The sequence below is a fragment of the Macaca mulatta genome, chromosome 8 (genome assembly GCF_049350105.2).
Source record: "Macaca mulatta isolate MMU2019108-1 chromosome 8, T2T-MMU8v2.0, whole genome shotgun sequence".
In the NCBI taxonomy this organism is placed as follows: Eukaryota; Metazoa; Chordata; class Mammalia; order Primates; family Cercopithecidae; genus Macaca; species Macaca mulatta.
Genome location: NC_133413.1, coordinates 119,638,287 through 119,653,629, shown reverse-complemented (window position 1 = coordinate 119,653,629; position 15,343 = coordinate 119,638,287). Strand labels below are relative to the sequence as shown.

Genomic DNA, 15,343 nt, shown 5'->3' with positions numbered 1-15,343 from the left:
TTCTTAATAGCTATGGGGCTGAAAGAGAAGGGAGGGAGAAACCAAGAATGGTAACAGGTTTCTAGCTTGAGATAGTGAGAAATAATCAGAGAAAAAGTAGATTTAAGGAGGAATACAAAACTGCAGTTTGAGATATGCTGAATTTAGGTTGCTTTAAAGCCATTTAGGTGTGACATACCAGAAAACAAACCACAGTTCCATGTCTGGGGATAGAGAAGAAAGCCAGAGATATCTGGGAATCATATTTGGCAATGTATTTTGGAATCAGAGAAGCTTCTTGAAGACAGATGTCATTATTGTTTTCTTCAGTATTTCATCTTATATTAGAACATTGTAGTACTCAGTAATTGACAACTTAAAACTAATATAATTTATTAAAAATATATGGGATAATGCTTAGAAGAGAATGTATTACTGCTACTACTTCTATTTAGGGCAGTTAAATTTTGAGAGGCTCTTACACAGCGTGCAGGTACATTTTATCTCATTACATTAGAAATTATGTAGAAAGGAAAGGTAGTTACTTCGATGAAAATAGGAAACGGGAGAATCACACTAAGAGTAGAAGTAGAGATAAAGGGGAAAATATGAACAAGAAAACATGTTGGATGTATGAAAGTTTAATTTAATAATAAAAGTAAAAGGGGAAATAAATCAGAAATAGCAGACATTCAGTTACTATGGAAGACAATTTAAACTGAGAGAAATTATCCTTTGTTACATGCTAACGTATTTTTAAATGTGGAAATAGATAATCTGTAAAACTATAAAGTAAAAATTCAGCTTTGCAAGAAGGAAAGCAAGATCAACTATATAAATTGAAGAGAAGATTCCTACATACGTTGAAGGTACATGCCCAGCTGTTGATGTGACCTTTACAGGTGTTATTTTCTGTAACAGGAACCCCGTCCACACTGACTCTAACAGCGTAGGAATCTTCTGGCATTGCTCTATAAGGAAAATGAAGAATATATGAGACATGCAATACCTCTCTTATTTAGTGTACAGTATTAATGAAAAATACTGCCCCAGACTGCGTGCCATTTTTGACAGAAAGTGTCCAACATCATAACTGATATCTAGTAAAGTTCCATTCTATATTATGGAAAAATTATCTCCATCTTGAACTCTTCATTGCAAACTCTAACCTCATGAACTTCAGGCAAATGCCTATTCTGACTATGCACGTTGGTGGTATTATAAAGGACAATAAATGTAATAACAACAAATTCAATAATAAACATTTAAAATAGTAACACATCACCTTGGTATAATCAGTTATTCCATGCTTTGCTTCTTAAAAAGTACTAGTTAATCAAGCTTCCCCTAAGTAAGCTTTTCCTGGTGAAGAACAGTCATCAAACCTAACATAAACGAAATCCTCTAGAATATGTGCTATCTGTTTCTAAGGTCAATATTGAAAGTTGCAATTTTAAGTGATTTTTCCTAAGTTGCTAATAACATACATTAATTTGGGCTGATAGTAAAGAACTTGAAAATGTCACTTGAAATGTCACAATACAAAATGATTATCTTTAATCTTAATGACTATGTGAATATTTTGAACAAAATTAATCAAATGCAACAGAAAAAAGCATAATTTTGGTATTTTAAGGCACATCACTACAATTAAATAGTAGTCATTTATCTGCTAAAAAAGCTTGACAACAAGGTAGTAGCGCTAATAACATGGGAAAAGATACAGAATATGTTTTTATCATGCCAATTATAATTGAATATAATAAAGGCATAAAATAGTCTAAACATCACAAAATGAAAAATAATAACCTATCATCAGAAAAATATGACTTATAATAGCCAGGGTAATAAAACTATTATAATACTAACATTCATAACTATAACTTCTGATATGATGAAAACGATTTTATTAAAGATGCTTTAAAACAGACCTAGTATAGCATGAAATTTGAGTTGAATGACTTGCGTCTTTTTCTACATCACAAGTAATTGACTGGAAAGAAGAAACTAATTGCACACTGTTTCCCAACTCAGCATTATCAACTCCATAGTTAAACTGGTTTGCTTGAGAAAAACCTGGAAAAGTAAGAAGATTTAATTATTACTATTGGTATTCTATCTTCAGAGACCTAACAGTTGTCACCTGATATCAAATCATACAGTAAATGATTTCATAAACAGTACTGAAGCAAGCAGTGAACCTATTTCATATTTATCCTTATGATTGTAATCTTCTTTCGAAGCACAAAATTTAGCCTTTATTTCATTTACTCATAAACGTATTGCTGGAGGATAGATAGAGTCATCTCTTAGCATTCATGGGGATTTGTTCCAGCATCCCCTTGGATAACAAAATTCACAAATGTTCAAGTGCTGTAGTCAGCTCTGCAGGACAAGCATCCAGATTCCACATCTGGTGAATACTGTACTTCCCATTCACAGTTGGTTCGATTTGTGGATGACAGGCCCGAGGTTACAGAGAGCCTACCGTGAGCCTACATAGCACCAGATTCTATATCTGGAGGTGATAAGTACCATGAAAAGGGCAGGCTAAAAGGACTAAAAAGAGTAGAGGAGGAGAACACTATTTTATAAAGGATGAGGTCTTTGTTTTAAGTTTCTACAGAGCAAAATCTGAGGTGAGGATTTGCCAGCACATAATTTATTTGGGCAATGAGCTATTAGGTATGAGAGAGAGCAAAATGTGAGGAAAGAAAAGCTGGGCACCGCTGAGGACAACTGGGGCTCAATGTTGCTGGGAATTTCTAAGGAACATATGGCATGTCTTTCCAAATCAAAAAATCGATGGCAAGAAGCATTTCTTCATCAAATCTGGTCCCCATTGGTAGAGGCTTCTCTCTGGGGGAAATAACTTTTTTGGCACTTTCACACTGCACATAGGTATATGTATATGAGTTCCAAAGTCTGGAGTTACTGCATTAGGCAAGTCCTTGAATAACTGACAAAGACATGGTGTTAGAACTCAGACAAGAAGCTGGAAGCATAAGTTGAGTCAAAGTACATAAGGAACTATTTGCCACAGCTCTAACTAGAATTAGAGTTAAGAAAGAGAGGATGTAAAGCTGAGTATAAAAGGCATCTGATTCAGTCTATCCACTATATCACACATAGCTACTCATGGCCTACATATGAAGCACAATCCATCACCAAGTCTTTGAGATGGTAGCCAGCTGAGAGCTCTACTAAGATTTAATACAAGAGTGTTAGAGGTAGCCAGCTGAGAGCTCTACTAAGATTTAATACAAGAGTGTTAGAGGTAGCCAGCTGAGAGCTCTACTAAGATTTAACACAAGAGTGTTAGAGGTAGCCAGCTGAGATCTCTGCTAAGATTTAATACAAGAGTGTTAGAGGTAGCCAGCTGAGATCTCTGCTAAGATTTAATACAAGAGGGACAAGCTTGTGTTAAGGTTAGAGGGACAAGCTACAGGCTATACTACTATATAACTACTTCTAAAACTATAATTAATTTTCACCATGTCCCCTTGCTGTCAGCCATTGTAGATTTCCCTTACCTGCAGCCAGCACTGTAGCTAATGGGGTGACACTAATGTTCATCCTGGAGAAATAGGAGCCCCTAATTGCCTTGCCCTTGTAAGGTGGTGGTTGCTGCAATTGGCTGTTCTCAGAAATCACTGGACATGAAGCCAAGAAATATCCCTATGAATACCCTGAATTCCAGACCTACTCCTCCTTAACTACAATTAAGTTAAAGCAACCCTATTTCTTTATGATAATTAGAACTGATTAGCTCTGGTCATATACCATTTAGGTTTGATGAATTCAAACTGAGTAGGCAATGGTGGTAGTTTCAGTTCAGTGGAATCCATATTGTGACCCATGATGGGAGCATTCTCTACCTGGAAACTAAGACCACAAATCCAGCAGAATGTAAAGCTGCAAAGGCAGAAAGCACAAATTCAATTTCTGGATAACAGGAAGTGACAGTGAAGGGAAGCAACCCTTTATTTCCAGCTCTATGCATCTGTCTATTACAAAACAACAGCATATGTCTGTCACTGGTTCAATGCATGTTGTGGAGGATACCATCCCACCCAACAGGATGTTTTTCCCCAAGTTGGCATCTTGGCCACAGCTTTAACAGGCTGTCCCATCATTCTACTAAGCCAGATTTCCTGGTCTTGTGCCCAGTATCACAAAATTTTCACTATAAAATACATTTCTTGTTCTGAGGCAATATTTTATAGAATTCTATGGCAGTATATCAGGTTCTATAAGCTCTCAGAAGATGGTGCTGACAGAGAACTGCGGAAAGAGGAAGCAAAGCCCGCAATTGGAGTGTCAGTTCCAGTTACAATCAATCTCTGCTCTTTCCATGGGAGAAGGGAAGTGCTGTAATCAACTTGTCACTGAGAAGCTGGGTGGACTTTTTGAGGAGTGGTACCCTATTGAGAGCTCAGTGTTGGTCTCTGCTGCTGGCAATTCAGTTATTCAGCAATAGCTGTAGGTTGTTTAGCCTGGGTGAAAGGGAGTCCATGCTGTTGGTCCATGCAAGGCCTACACCCCATGACCATTCTTCATGGGCCCACTGCAATAGCACTGTGGTGGCCATGGAGAGAAGCTCCTGGATGAATCATCCAATCCATCTGTTTATTCCATCTCCTCTGTGGGGGATGTTCTCTTGTGGGAGTTAACTTAAGACACATAGATGTGCATGGTTTATGCTCACCGTTATGAGTCCCTTCATATGCTTCTTTCTAAGACATTCTAATTTCTGATCTTCCAATCCTGTTCCCTTCAGTTCCTAACCAACTAGTGAAGTCCTCTTTGACTGCCCAGGAGCCCATGTACATTCTTACCATAAATCACTTTTCCTGCCTACAAACTTACCAACTGTGTCTACTGATCATGGCTCTGCCTATCAGGGAGGCTGACAGTGAAAAGTGACTTAAGAGCCTTAGGACCACTTTGCAGCATTTATGACTGAAGTCAGAGGTGATACCATGAAGATGTGAGGTGGAACTCAGGATGTATGTATTATAGACAGTCATGGAAGTTTTTCAGAGGGAGCAAGTCATGAGGCTATCTATGGGAAGTGCATTTTTGGTAGAAGGAACAGGACGTGCCAAGTCCCTGTGGTGGCACCACGTGTGTGGATTCAGATAATAGCAAGTGCGGTTGAAGAATTATGAGTGAAGAGAAATGATAGGAGAGGAGACCAGAAATGAAGGTGCTTAGGCTATTTTTAAGCGTGTGGAATAATTGCAGGCTTTGAAACAGAGGAGTGACATCATGTGACTTACAGTGTCTAAGATTCACTAGCTCCTGTTCTGAGAATAGAATAGGGGCAGCAGTGAAGATGGTGTCTCAGTGAACAATGGGATAAATAATGGGATAAATGGCATGAGTTCAAGAGAAGATCAGAAGACAGCAAAGTGAAAAGGACAAATATTGCTAACATTTTTTGGAGTTTAATTACAAACAGGGGCAGATAAATGAGTTGGTAGCTGGAGAGGGGTGTGGAGCAAGGGGAAGGCTGATGATTTTTCTTTTACTTTTTTTCAGGTGGGAAGAATAACAGTATATTTGCAGGCTGATAGGATATCTAACAGAAAGAGACAAAAGGATAATGTGAAATAGAGACAAAAATTACTTTAATCTTTCTATAAATATATGAAAATTCAAAACCACATTTGGAAGCAATTAAATATAGATTAAGCTTTGTATGCCACATAAGAATATTTTATATTTTTGAAACAATATTCACTTTTGGAATAAACCCAAGAAATAAAACCTATGAATGACTTTAGTATTCTATTAATTAAATCCTATAATTAAATGTTCTCCTAATAAAAGTGTTAAAAAGGTACTTATACTGTTCTAGTTCACAAAGTAAATTACACACATCTATGGAATTTTATATATTATACTGCTTTGGAATAAAGTTAAATGAGGAAATAAACAGTTTTTGCCCAGATTACTTCACTATCTAAAATTCCTAAATTCTGAATTCTAACAGTATGTAAATTTTTAAATATTATTTTTCCCTATCACAGGTTCTTAACAGTAAAACTCTACTTTAGGCAAATTAAGCAGTAGTATTATATTTGAAACTATGAAAATTTTTCTTTTGCACTAGCAAATTTGTATCCATGTCATTGTAAATTTATAAGCTATTTAAATTTCAGAATGTAATTATCTACAGACCATATCATCCCATAATACAATAATAAACTTATCATCAGTAAACAAAAAAATGGTAAACCCAGAGATGTAGATTTAACTCTTTAAATGTCGTGTATAATACTATTTACAATATGACAAATAGCGCTATAATATATTCCATTTATAATACTAATGTTATAAAAAGATAAATATTTGTTACCTTACAGTGTTAGCAGTTTTCAAAATGTTTCAACAAAACAATCATTACTACAATATGTGCTCATCTTCAACAACCTTTAATAGTTGAAGTGGCAGAACTGGGGTTGCCAGAAGATATCTGTGGTACAACTGCTTTTTAAATTATTGGGCATTTTCAGTGTTCCCCAAAGGTCTGCTAGACAACATGAATACTTCTGGTTTCTTGTAGGTCTGGAAGCAGGACTTCATTGTGCCTGATGTTCATCAGATACCAAAGCCTCTCACCACCAGTTCTGGTAAAGCTATGTAGCAGGAGCCCATGATGTTTAATTGAAAGGGCCCAGGCTTTGGACCTTGACTTTCTGGCCTGGAATCCCAGCTCTAACACTCCCTTGCCATTATGACCTTGGACAAGATATAACCCCTCTTAGCCTAGTCTCCTCATCAGAAAAGTGGCCATAATCTAACTTAATGGATTGTTAGGAATAATAAAGGATCATTTATAGACAATGTTTAACATGGACCTGGCTTAATAAGATATCTGCTAAGATCTCAATAGATACATGCTCCTATTATTTATCACCAAAATCCTGAGATTTAGGTTAATCATTAATATCCCTTTTTAAATATAACACAGAGGCCGGGTGTGGTGGCTCATGCCTGTAATCCCAGCACTTTGGGAAGCCAAGGCGAGCAGATCACCTGAGGTCAGGAATTTGAGACCAGCCTGGCCAACACAGTGAAACCCTGTCTCTACTAAAAATATAAAAATTAGCCAGATGCAGTGGTGCCCGCCTGTAATTCCAGCTACTCAGGAGGCTGAAGCAGGAGAATCACTTGAACTTGGGAGGCAGAGTTTGCGGTGAGCCAAGATCACGCCATTGCACTCCAGCCTGAGTGACAGAGCGAGACTCCGTCTCAAAAAAATAAAAAAATAATAAAATAAAATAACACAGAATCAGTAAGTGGGTAGCCGGGATTCAAACCCAGGCTGTAGACTTCCTCCAGCCCTTATGTTCTTAGCTCCTAGGCTGTTCGTTCTTTGATATGTTGGAAAAGTAAGCAGAAACTCAATAAAGGGTAGAGAGTCTAATAAATATCATTTTATTCCTCTAAGCTTAACCAAATAACTCATCCAGCATAAGCTGAAGTACAATATAAATACCAAAGTCACATGTGAGAGACATTTGCATTGGCTTTGCAATTTCGAATCTAGAAAGGTAGTTATTACTAAAATGGAACTGTGAAAAGACATGAAAACACTGCAAAGCAAGTTACATGTAAACCCACTCTTAGCTTTTGGCAACTTTTCTCATCTTTGGTGTTCGCATTCAGTTTGGAACACACAGAAGAGCTCCTGGCAACCAACTAAAGAATGGAAAGTTTTACTTGTGGTGTATATATATATTCCTACCAGGTACGTGTCACATCAATGATAAGTAACGTGTATCTGTTCTTTAGCATTCTCAAGACAACTACCATTCTGAAAAATAATGCCAACAAAAGATGATATCATTTTCAGCTTAGGAGTTACTATAGTGTTAAATGTATACAGCATATGTGAAGAAGTCCTAGGAGTAAAATCTATGGGAAAACAATGAACCAAATCAACAATAATTCATAAATACTGTTATTAATATTGCTTTAAAAAGTATATAAATATTTCTGACTTTTAAACTAATTCCAAAGAGTTAAAAAGAAATACAAAAGAGTCTTCTTTTTTTAAATTTTAACTTAAAAGTATAATTCTAGGCCAGGTGTGGTGGCTCACACCTGTAATCCCAGTAGTTTGGGAGGCCGAGGCCAGTGTATCACCTGAAGTCAGGAGTTTGAGACCAACCTGGCCAACATGGTGAAACCCCATCTCTACTATACAAAAAATTAGCCAGGAGTGGTGGCAGGTGCCTGTAACCCCTGCTACTTGGGAGGCTGAGACAGGAGAATTGCTTGAACCCAGGAGGCGGAGGTTGCAGTAAGTTGAAATTGTGCCATCGCACTCCAGCCTGGGCAACAAGAGCAAAACTCCACCTCGAAAAAAAAAAAATTATAATTCTAAACAAATAACTGAGGATAAAAACACCACCTCTGGAAGTACTCCAAGTCACAAAGATTACAGGAAAGGCTGAGTGTACTCTGGAAATGGAAAAGGATGAGGCTTCGGATGGAAATTCCTGACGTGTTGATGTATTTTTTTTAATTTTGCAGAAAAACTGGAGACAGGAATTGCCAGGCACGCAAACCTGGGTCTCCTGATAGCAGCAATCCAAAAGGCACGCCTGGGCTGCTATCGCAGAAAATGGCTGTGTTATGAAAGCCAGCACTTGTCATGAAGAATGCAGGCTGTTTTGTTTTCTCTCGTTAAAAAACGTAGTGTTGAAAATGTATTAACCTACTTAAAAGTTGTAGCATTCAAAACAATGGGAAAGAAAGATACAGTGTGATAGATGGAAGACAACTCCTGAAGAATTAAACCAGACCTATAACATAAATGCAAATAATAATACAAACAAAAATAGCTCTAATGTAGAGAGTTTATAATATATACTGGGTACCTTAGATGTATCATCCTTTTCAATATTCAAAACAGTCCGAAGAGGTAGGAATTAATAGTCCCTTTTACTGATGAGTAAGCTGACGCTTAGCTAAGTAACTTGCCCCAGTCACATGATATGAAATGGCAAAGGTGAATTGAAAGCCAGTCCTACTGAACCAAAATCCATATGCTTTCTGTAACATTATTAAAAGTATGTAATTCAACACTTCAACAAAAATGTGTGTGCCAGAAATTATAAGGGAAATAGCTAGAAAAAGGAGCCAAAAGTAAAATGTTATTCCTCCCCTCTTACTGATTTTTTAAAATAAAAACAAACATGATAAATATCAAAGAAGACAATTGAGAAATACAAAGTATGACTATAAAGTAACAAAGCCAATATAATTACAAACACTCCAGAACTTATCAAAATTATAATGCTCTTAATCAAATTAGTCATCTCAGAAGAAGGTATAGTAATTTCTAGAATCGTGCCATTGTTCAAAACATCATAAGAGTAAAATTGGGCATCATAAGAGTAAAATTATGTATCTATATCTCCTGAAGCATAGTCTTGTGGGGTTTTGTTTTTAAAGCAGGGTTTCGCTCCATCACCCAGGCTGTAGTGCAGTGGTACAATCATAGCTCATTGCAGCCTTAAATTCCTGGCCTCAAGGAATCCTCTCGCCTTAGCCTCCCAAGTAGCTAAGACTACAGGCATGCAGGCCATCATGCTGGACTAATGTTTTAAATGTTTCGTTTGTAGAGACAGGGTCTTGCTATGTTCCCCAGGCTGGTTGCCCAGGCTAGTCTCAAATTCCTGGCCTTAAGTGATCCTCCTGCCTTAGCTTCCCAAAGCACTGGGATTACAGGCACGGACCAATGTGCCCAACACAACCATGGCCTTTTAAACAAAGTAATGCTGTGGCAAATGTTTACAAGTCAATACCATACTATGTTTGGAAATAGCCAAAAGTCATTTGGATACACAAAAATGTTAACAGTAGATCTTTCTACTGGGTAGAATCTCAGAGAACTCACTTTCTAAGTGAAGTATTTCTATAATATTTTACTGTTTTATAATGACTTTTACAAAAATAAAACATTTTAAAAAGTAGTATGAAGCCAGTAGTTAGATAGTCATCTAGAATTTACAATTCCATTTAGAATTTGTTCTTGTGTAATTGATAAATTAGCACTGCATGCGATTCTAAAAACAGAGAATCTATCAGACACAACCCTGGTGATTTTCATGAATATAGTCCCTCCAAATAAACTTTAAGTTCATTTATGTAGCTATAAAAGCTCTGGTGCATTTTGCAAATTCATTATCATTTTGTAGATATCATTCTGTATATATTATGGGCACCCAAAAGCCTATATTAAATAGCATCTATTAATTTATTTTAAACCACTTTATTGAGCTATGATTGACATATAAAAGCTATATATGTTTAATGTATACAACTTTCTGAGTTTGGATGTAAGTATATACCCATAAAACCATAACCACGCTGGGTGCAGTGGCTCACGCCTGTAATCCCAGCACTTTGGGAGGCTGAGGTGGGTGGATCACGAAGTCAGGAGTTTGAGACCAGCCTGACCAACATAGTGAAACCCCATCTCTACTAAAAATACAAAAAATTAGCCGGATGTGGTGGCAGGCACCTGTAATTCAAGGCTGAGGCAGGAGAATTGCTTGAACTCAGGAGGCGGAGGTTGTGGTGAGCCAAGATCGTGCCACTGTACTCCAGCCTGGGTGACAAGAGTGAAACTCCATCTCAAAAAAAAAAAAAAAAAAAAAAAAGTCACAACCACAGGCAAGGTCGTAAACAGACCGCTTGCCTGTTTCTTTCTGCCCTATTTATTTAAAAATGTTTTTTGATAAGAATATGCTACAAGATTTCCCCTCCTAGCAAACATTTAAGTGTTCAATGCAGTATTGTTAACTATATGCTCTATGCTGTACAGTAGATCTCTAGGATTTATTCATTTTGCATAACTGAAATTTTGTACCCTTTGACCAATACCCCTCCTCCACTTCCTCTTCTCCCAGTTCCCAATGACCACTATTCTATTCGTTGCCTCTATAAGGCAGTATTCAGACTGAGCCTCTGAGAAAGAAATATGAGAACACATTTTTAGTCATCTATAATATGTAGTTAAGGCAGGGGGCTGTAAGACAAATCGGGAGGTATAAGTATCTGCAATACCAAACACATTCAGAAACTGGTACTGATGAGAAAAGCAGAAATTTACCAAATGACACTCTGGGCTTTACAATTAAGAGTCCTCAGCCTAGTTGCCTCAGAACGTCCACACAAGAGAAAAGATTACATTTTATCTAGATTTAAAAGGATACCTTTCTAAAGAATAGAATGTTTTGGTTTTTTTTATGTCAGACTAGGGATGATCTGGGTCTATGGGCTTAAATTCAAGCCATAGTTCCTAGATCAGAAAATGTTCAGATCTGGAAACAGAAGAAAATGGCTGGGTGTTTTCCTTTTTTTTCTTCTTCTTCTTTGAGATGGAGTCTCACTCTCTCACCAGGCTGGAGTGCGATCTCAGCTCACTGCAACCTCTGCCTCCTGGGTTTAAGCGATTCTCCTGCCTCAGCCTCCTGAGTAGCTGCAACTACAGGCGTGCACCACCACGTCCAGCTAATTTTTGTATTTTTAGTAGAGACTGGGTTTCACCATGTTGGCCACAATGGTCTCGGTCTCCTGACCTCGTGATCTGCCCACCTCGGCCTCCGAAAGTGCTGCAATTACAGGTGTGAGCCACCGCTCCCAGCCCTTCTTCTTTCTTAATGTGAGCATTTCTCTCGTGGCATTTGAATTTCTGTTTAAAACCCAATAACTTTCAAGCATACCATCTTATCAGCAATTTACAATATAAGAAACATATGGTTAAAGCCATCTTTAAAATAATCTTTAACAATTACATTGTTCATGGGTCTTAACTCTAAAAAGGAACATTTTAATCCAAAATATATTGTTTATAATGTGGAAGCATAAACCATTTTAAGCATATCATTGAGAGACTGAATTCTGCAGAAATCAGAAACATTAAAAGACATTACATTATATGACAAAATAATTAAATATCTCCATTAACTATAAAAACTTTTCATTTCTTGAAGACCAAATAATAGATTTTGCTAATATTTTTAAATGTTTCTTATTGTTAAAAAATTCCTAAGTATCTGAATACTGGTATCATTTGTATTGCAAAGGTCTTATGGCTGAAAGAAACACATATTTCTATTTAACCCTAGGAAAAGCTGTGCATTAAATATATTTACTGATTGCCTTCTATGTTTCATCCTAAGACCAGGCAAGAAGAAGGGGAACCACATATGGTACTCAAACCTTTATGAAGCCTGAGGTTAGGTGGCAGGAGAAGGAATCTAAAGTTTTGTTTTCTATTGCCTTTCCTCTTTCATTAACATACTATTTCTCTATTATACTCTCTTATCAATATTCTACCCAACACCCACAAATGTTTTATTTAATCTTAAAATAAATTAAATGTCATTAGACCCATGAAGAATAAAGCAAATAATTGCTGACTTGGGTTAATTGCATTCCTTTTAGTTCAGTCATTAATCCAGATCCTGATGTTAAGCAAGCCAGTATAATAAGAATTCAGATGATCAAGTTGATAAACACTCTTGTGGATTTCACTAGCTATCAAAGAGGATAGAATTTTACCACTCTGGCCAAGTGAAGAAACAACTCCAGTGGTGTTTGTTTGTTTGTTTAACCATAAAACTGTAAATATGAAATAGTCTTGAAAATACCTCAAACTTGGCAAAAAAAAAAAAAAAAAAGCAACCATACCTTCTCCTCTTATAGTCAGCCTTGTTGCTCCATTTATGCTGCCATATTTAGGTATTATTTCTGTGACTTTGGGGATTATTTGAGAGCCATCTGAAAAATATTAAAATATAGTAGAGGTAAAATCACCAAGTTCTTCATTTCAGTTATCAACATTTGTAACACATACCACAAGGTTGCAAGGAAAACATCGTGAAGTTTACAGGACTGAAAGTAAAATTCACCCAGGTTTTATTTTTGGCTCTGCCAATGACTTGACAGAGTCATTAACTTAGTTAACACCCACTGGCTTTGTGCAAAGCACTATCTTAGGTGCTACCAAGAGCAAAACTAACACGTGATCATTTTCATCACTTACCTATCATATTATAAAACACGTATTAAATCCTTAATTTCATGTAGTGTTCTGCTAACTGCAGATCTATAACTATGCTTAACAGCTCACGTAACAGCAGACACCAAGAAGATATAGGTCATTATAAGAGCACAGAAGAAATGTAATGCTAGGTAGGTTGAAAGACTAGACCAGGTACAAAGAGAAATGTTGGTTTTGAGAAGAAATTGTTTTCCGTGAGGGAGTGTGGCTTCAGGAAAGATAATTTCTGGGATCCTTCTAGTCTCCTGATGATAGTGAGTTCTTAATATAAAGGTCACTAATTCATTCAACAAACTGTGTTAGCTTCCTAGAAATACGGAAATGTGTCACAGTCCTAACTTTCCAACGGCCTAGGTTAGACAGTACCAACAGACAGAGGAGAGCATAGAGGCTATGGGTGACTCAAGGAGCATTTCACCCACACTGCTTGTGTTGCACTGGCTTCTACAAAGAAGACATGCCCCTTCCACATTTTTGAGGGCAAATATGAATTAGACTGGGCCCATCGTCAGAAAGATAAAGATAGCTCTAGATAGAGGGAACTGCCTGGGCAAACAGGGTTATGTGAGCTGCTTCTTTGGAGTACTGCAAATAATTCTTTAAAACAACTCAAAGCTACATAGTGGATAGAGGTGTTTATTTTCTGCTTACACTGTACAGATCTAGTAATTACTGGAATCCCGAAAGAAATGTTCACAGTAGGTAGAAAAATTTAAGTGATGATACAAAGAAAGGCCACAGAAATTATTAATTTCTCGAAATGGATGTATACAAAAAGGCTAAGGGAATTATGATTGGCTTGTTCGGTTCTGTCTTAAAAAGATTTACAGTGGACTTCACCTATAGTAGCAAAAGCTCTCTAACATAAAGGAGACCAGTTCCAAGGCCCCAGACCCAGTGCCTCTGTACTTCGGGTCTGTTTTTGCCAAGAGCTCCAAGGTGTTCTTGCTCCCACACATTCATATCTCAGGGCAGCCCACAGCCAAGAGTAGGAAACTCCAGCGGGGCAGCTGGATCCTATCTCCAGACAGTGCTGCTGCTCGCCTATCTCAGGTTCATCCTCCTGTTATCTCCACAGACAACTCCAATTTCTTATCTTATCAGTCTCTTCCCAGAGCTCTTCTGGGTATTACTTTGAAGACAAGGGGCAGCTGCCCCTAGAAATGACTGACACCTGCCACGAAGGCCCATCCCCGTCCTACTGGGGGTTGTTGCCCTTTCTTTTGTGAGAAAAGCGATCCAAGAAGAATGGAGAAAAAGGGACTCAGGTTGCCTCTTCCCAGTCCCCACTCCCCCGCCAAATTTCAGTCTCCTTTCACGTGTGTCACTTTGGGGGTGCAGGTGAGACATTTCATCATTCTAGTAGCAGCATTGGTGAGTTAAAGGCAATCTCTCGCAATCTCTTTCTCTGTGTCCTTGTCTCTGTCTCTCTCTCTGCGTGTGTCTGTGTTTGCTAGGCCTGCCATCCAGCTCCCCTGGTCCCCAGGATCGTCATGCAACCGCACGCACAGCCTCAGCCGGGTGCCAGGTGGTCCCGCCTCTTCCAGGACCCCAGGAGCACGGGTAGTGTCTACGCGGGCCTCTCCTGCTTGTCTCCCTAGCTTGCCCAAAGGGTTACCTGTGCTGGGATCCGCTGCACACAGGAGCAGTCCCCAGAGGCCCCAAATCTCCAGGAGCCACAGGTGTCCCATTGAAAAGCCAGTTCCGCGGAGCTGGTGCCCTCCACTCGCAGCTGGCGCTAGTGCTGGAGCTCGACTCTGGGGACTGCGACTCGCTGGCGCGTCCGCTTTGCCCCGGGAGCGCTGGGGAACTGGGCCGCCCTCCCATGGCCCGCCCCGCCCCGGCTGTCGGGCTGTGCCTCTGGGATTGACGCGCGCGCGGACACACACACACACACACACCCTAGAACCTTCGCGGGAGAACCAATCCGGCCCCGAGCCAGTCCATGATAATCAAACCTCCACTCTCAAACCCGGTTGCTGCCTTCCCAAGGCTGTTCCCATAGGTGGAAGGGCCTTACTCCTGTTTGGCGAAAGGAATCAATGGTCCTTGAGGTCTCCCTAGATCTCCTCTATTTTCTTTTTGGTTTTTTCTTTTTTCTTTCTTTCCCTGCATACTTTCATCTGCGTGTCTGCCTTAGTCATTAATCCTCCCCAGATGGGCCTATAAATCCACCTAATACACAAACCCCACGCGTTTTTACCCCTTCACATTCATATGAGATTGTGCTCTCTCTTTAATTGACAATCATAATAGTTGTTGATTTCTCAGCCT

General features: G+C 38.6%; 1 protein-coding gene across 2 annotated transcripts in view; it reads right to left on the bottom strand.

The window, feature by feature from the left end:
- PKHD1L1 (PKHD1 like 1) overlaps nt 1–14,942 on the bottom strand; it is a 167,713-nt gene extending 152,771 nt beyond the window's left edge. For both annotated transcript variants that reach the window (XM_028852869.2, XM_015145876.3), the window contains exons 1-4: nt 14,688–14,942; nt 12,697–12,786; nt 1,911–2,055; nt 842–950 (exon numbers count right to left, since the gene is read on the bottom strand). In XM_028852869.2, coding sequence (XP_028708702.2) covers nt 842–950; nt 1,911–2,055; nt 12,697–12,786; nt 14,688–14,760 — 417 coding nt within the window. In that variant the 5' untranslated portion in view covers nt 14,761–14,942. The remainder of the gene's footprint in view (nt 1–841; nt 951–1,910; nt 2,056–12,696; nt 12,787–14,687) is intronic.
- Between the last annotated feature and the right edge of the window lie 401 nt (nt 14,943–15,343).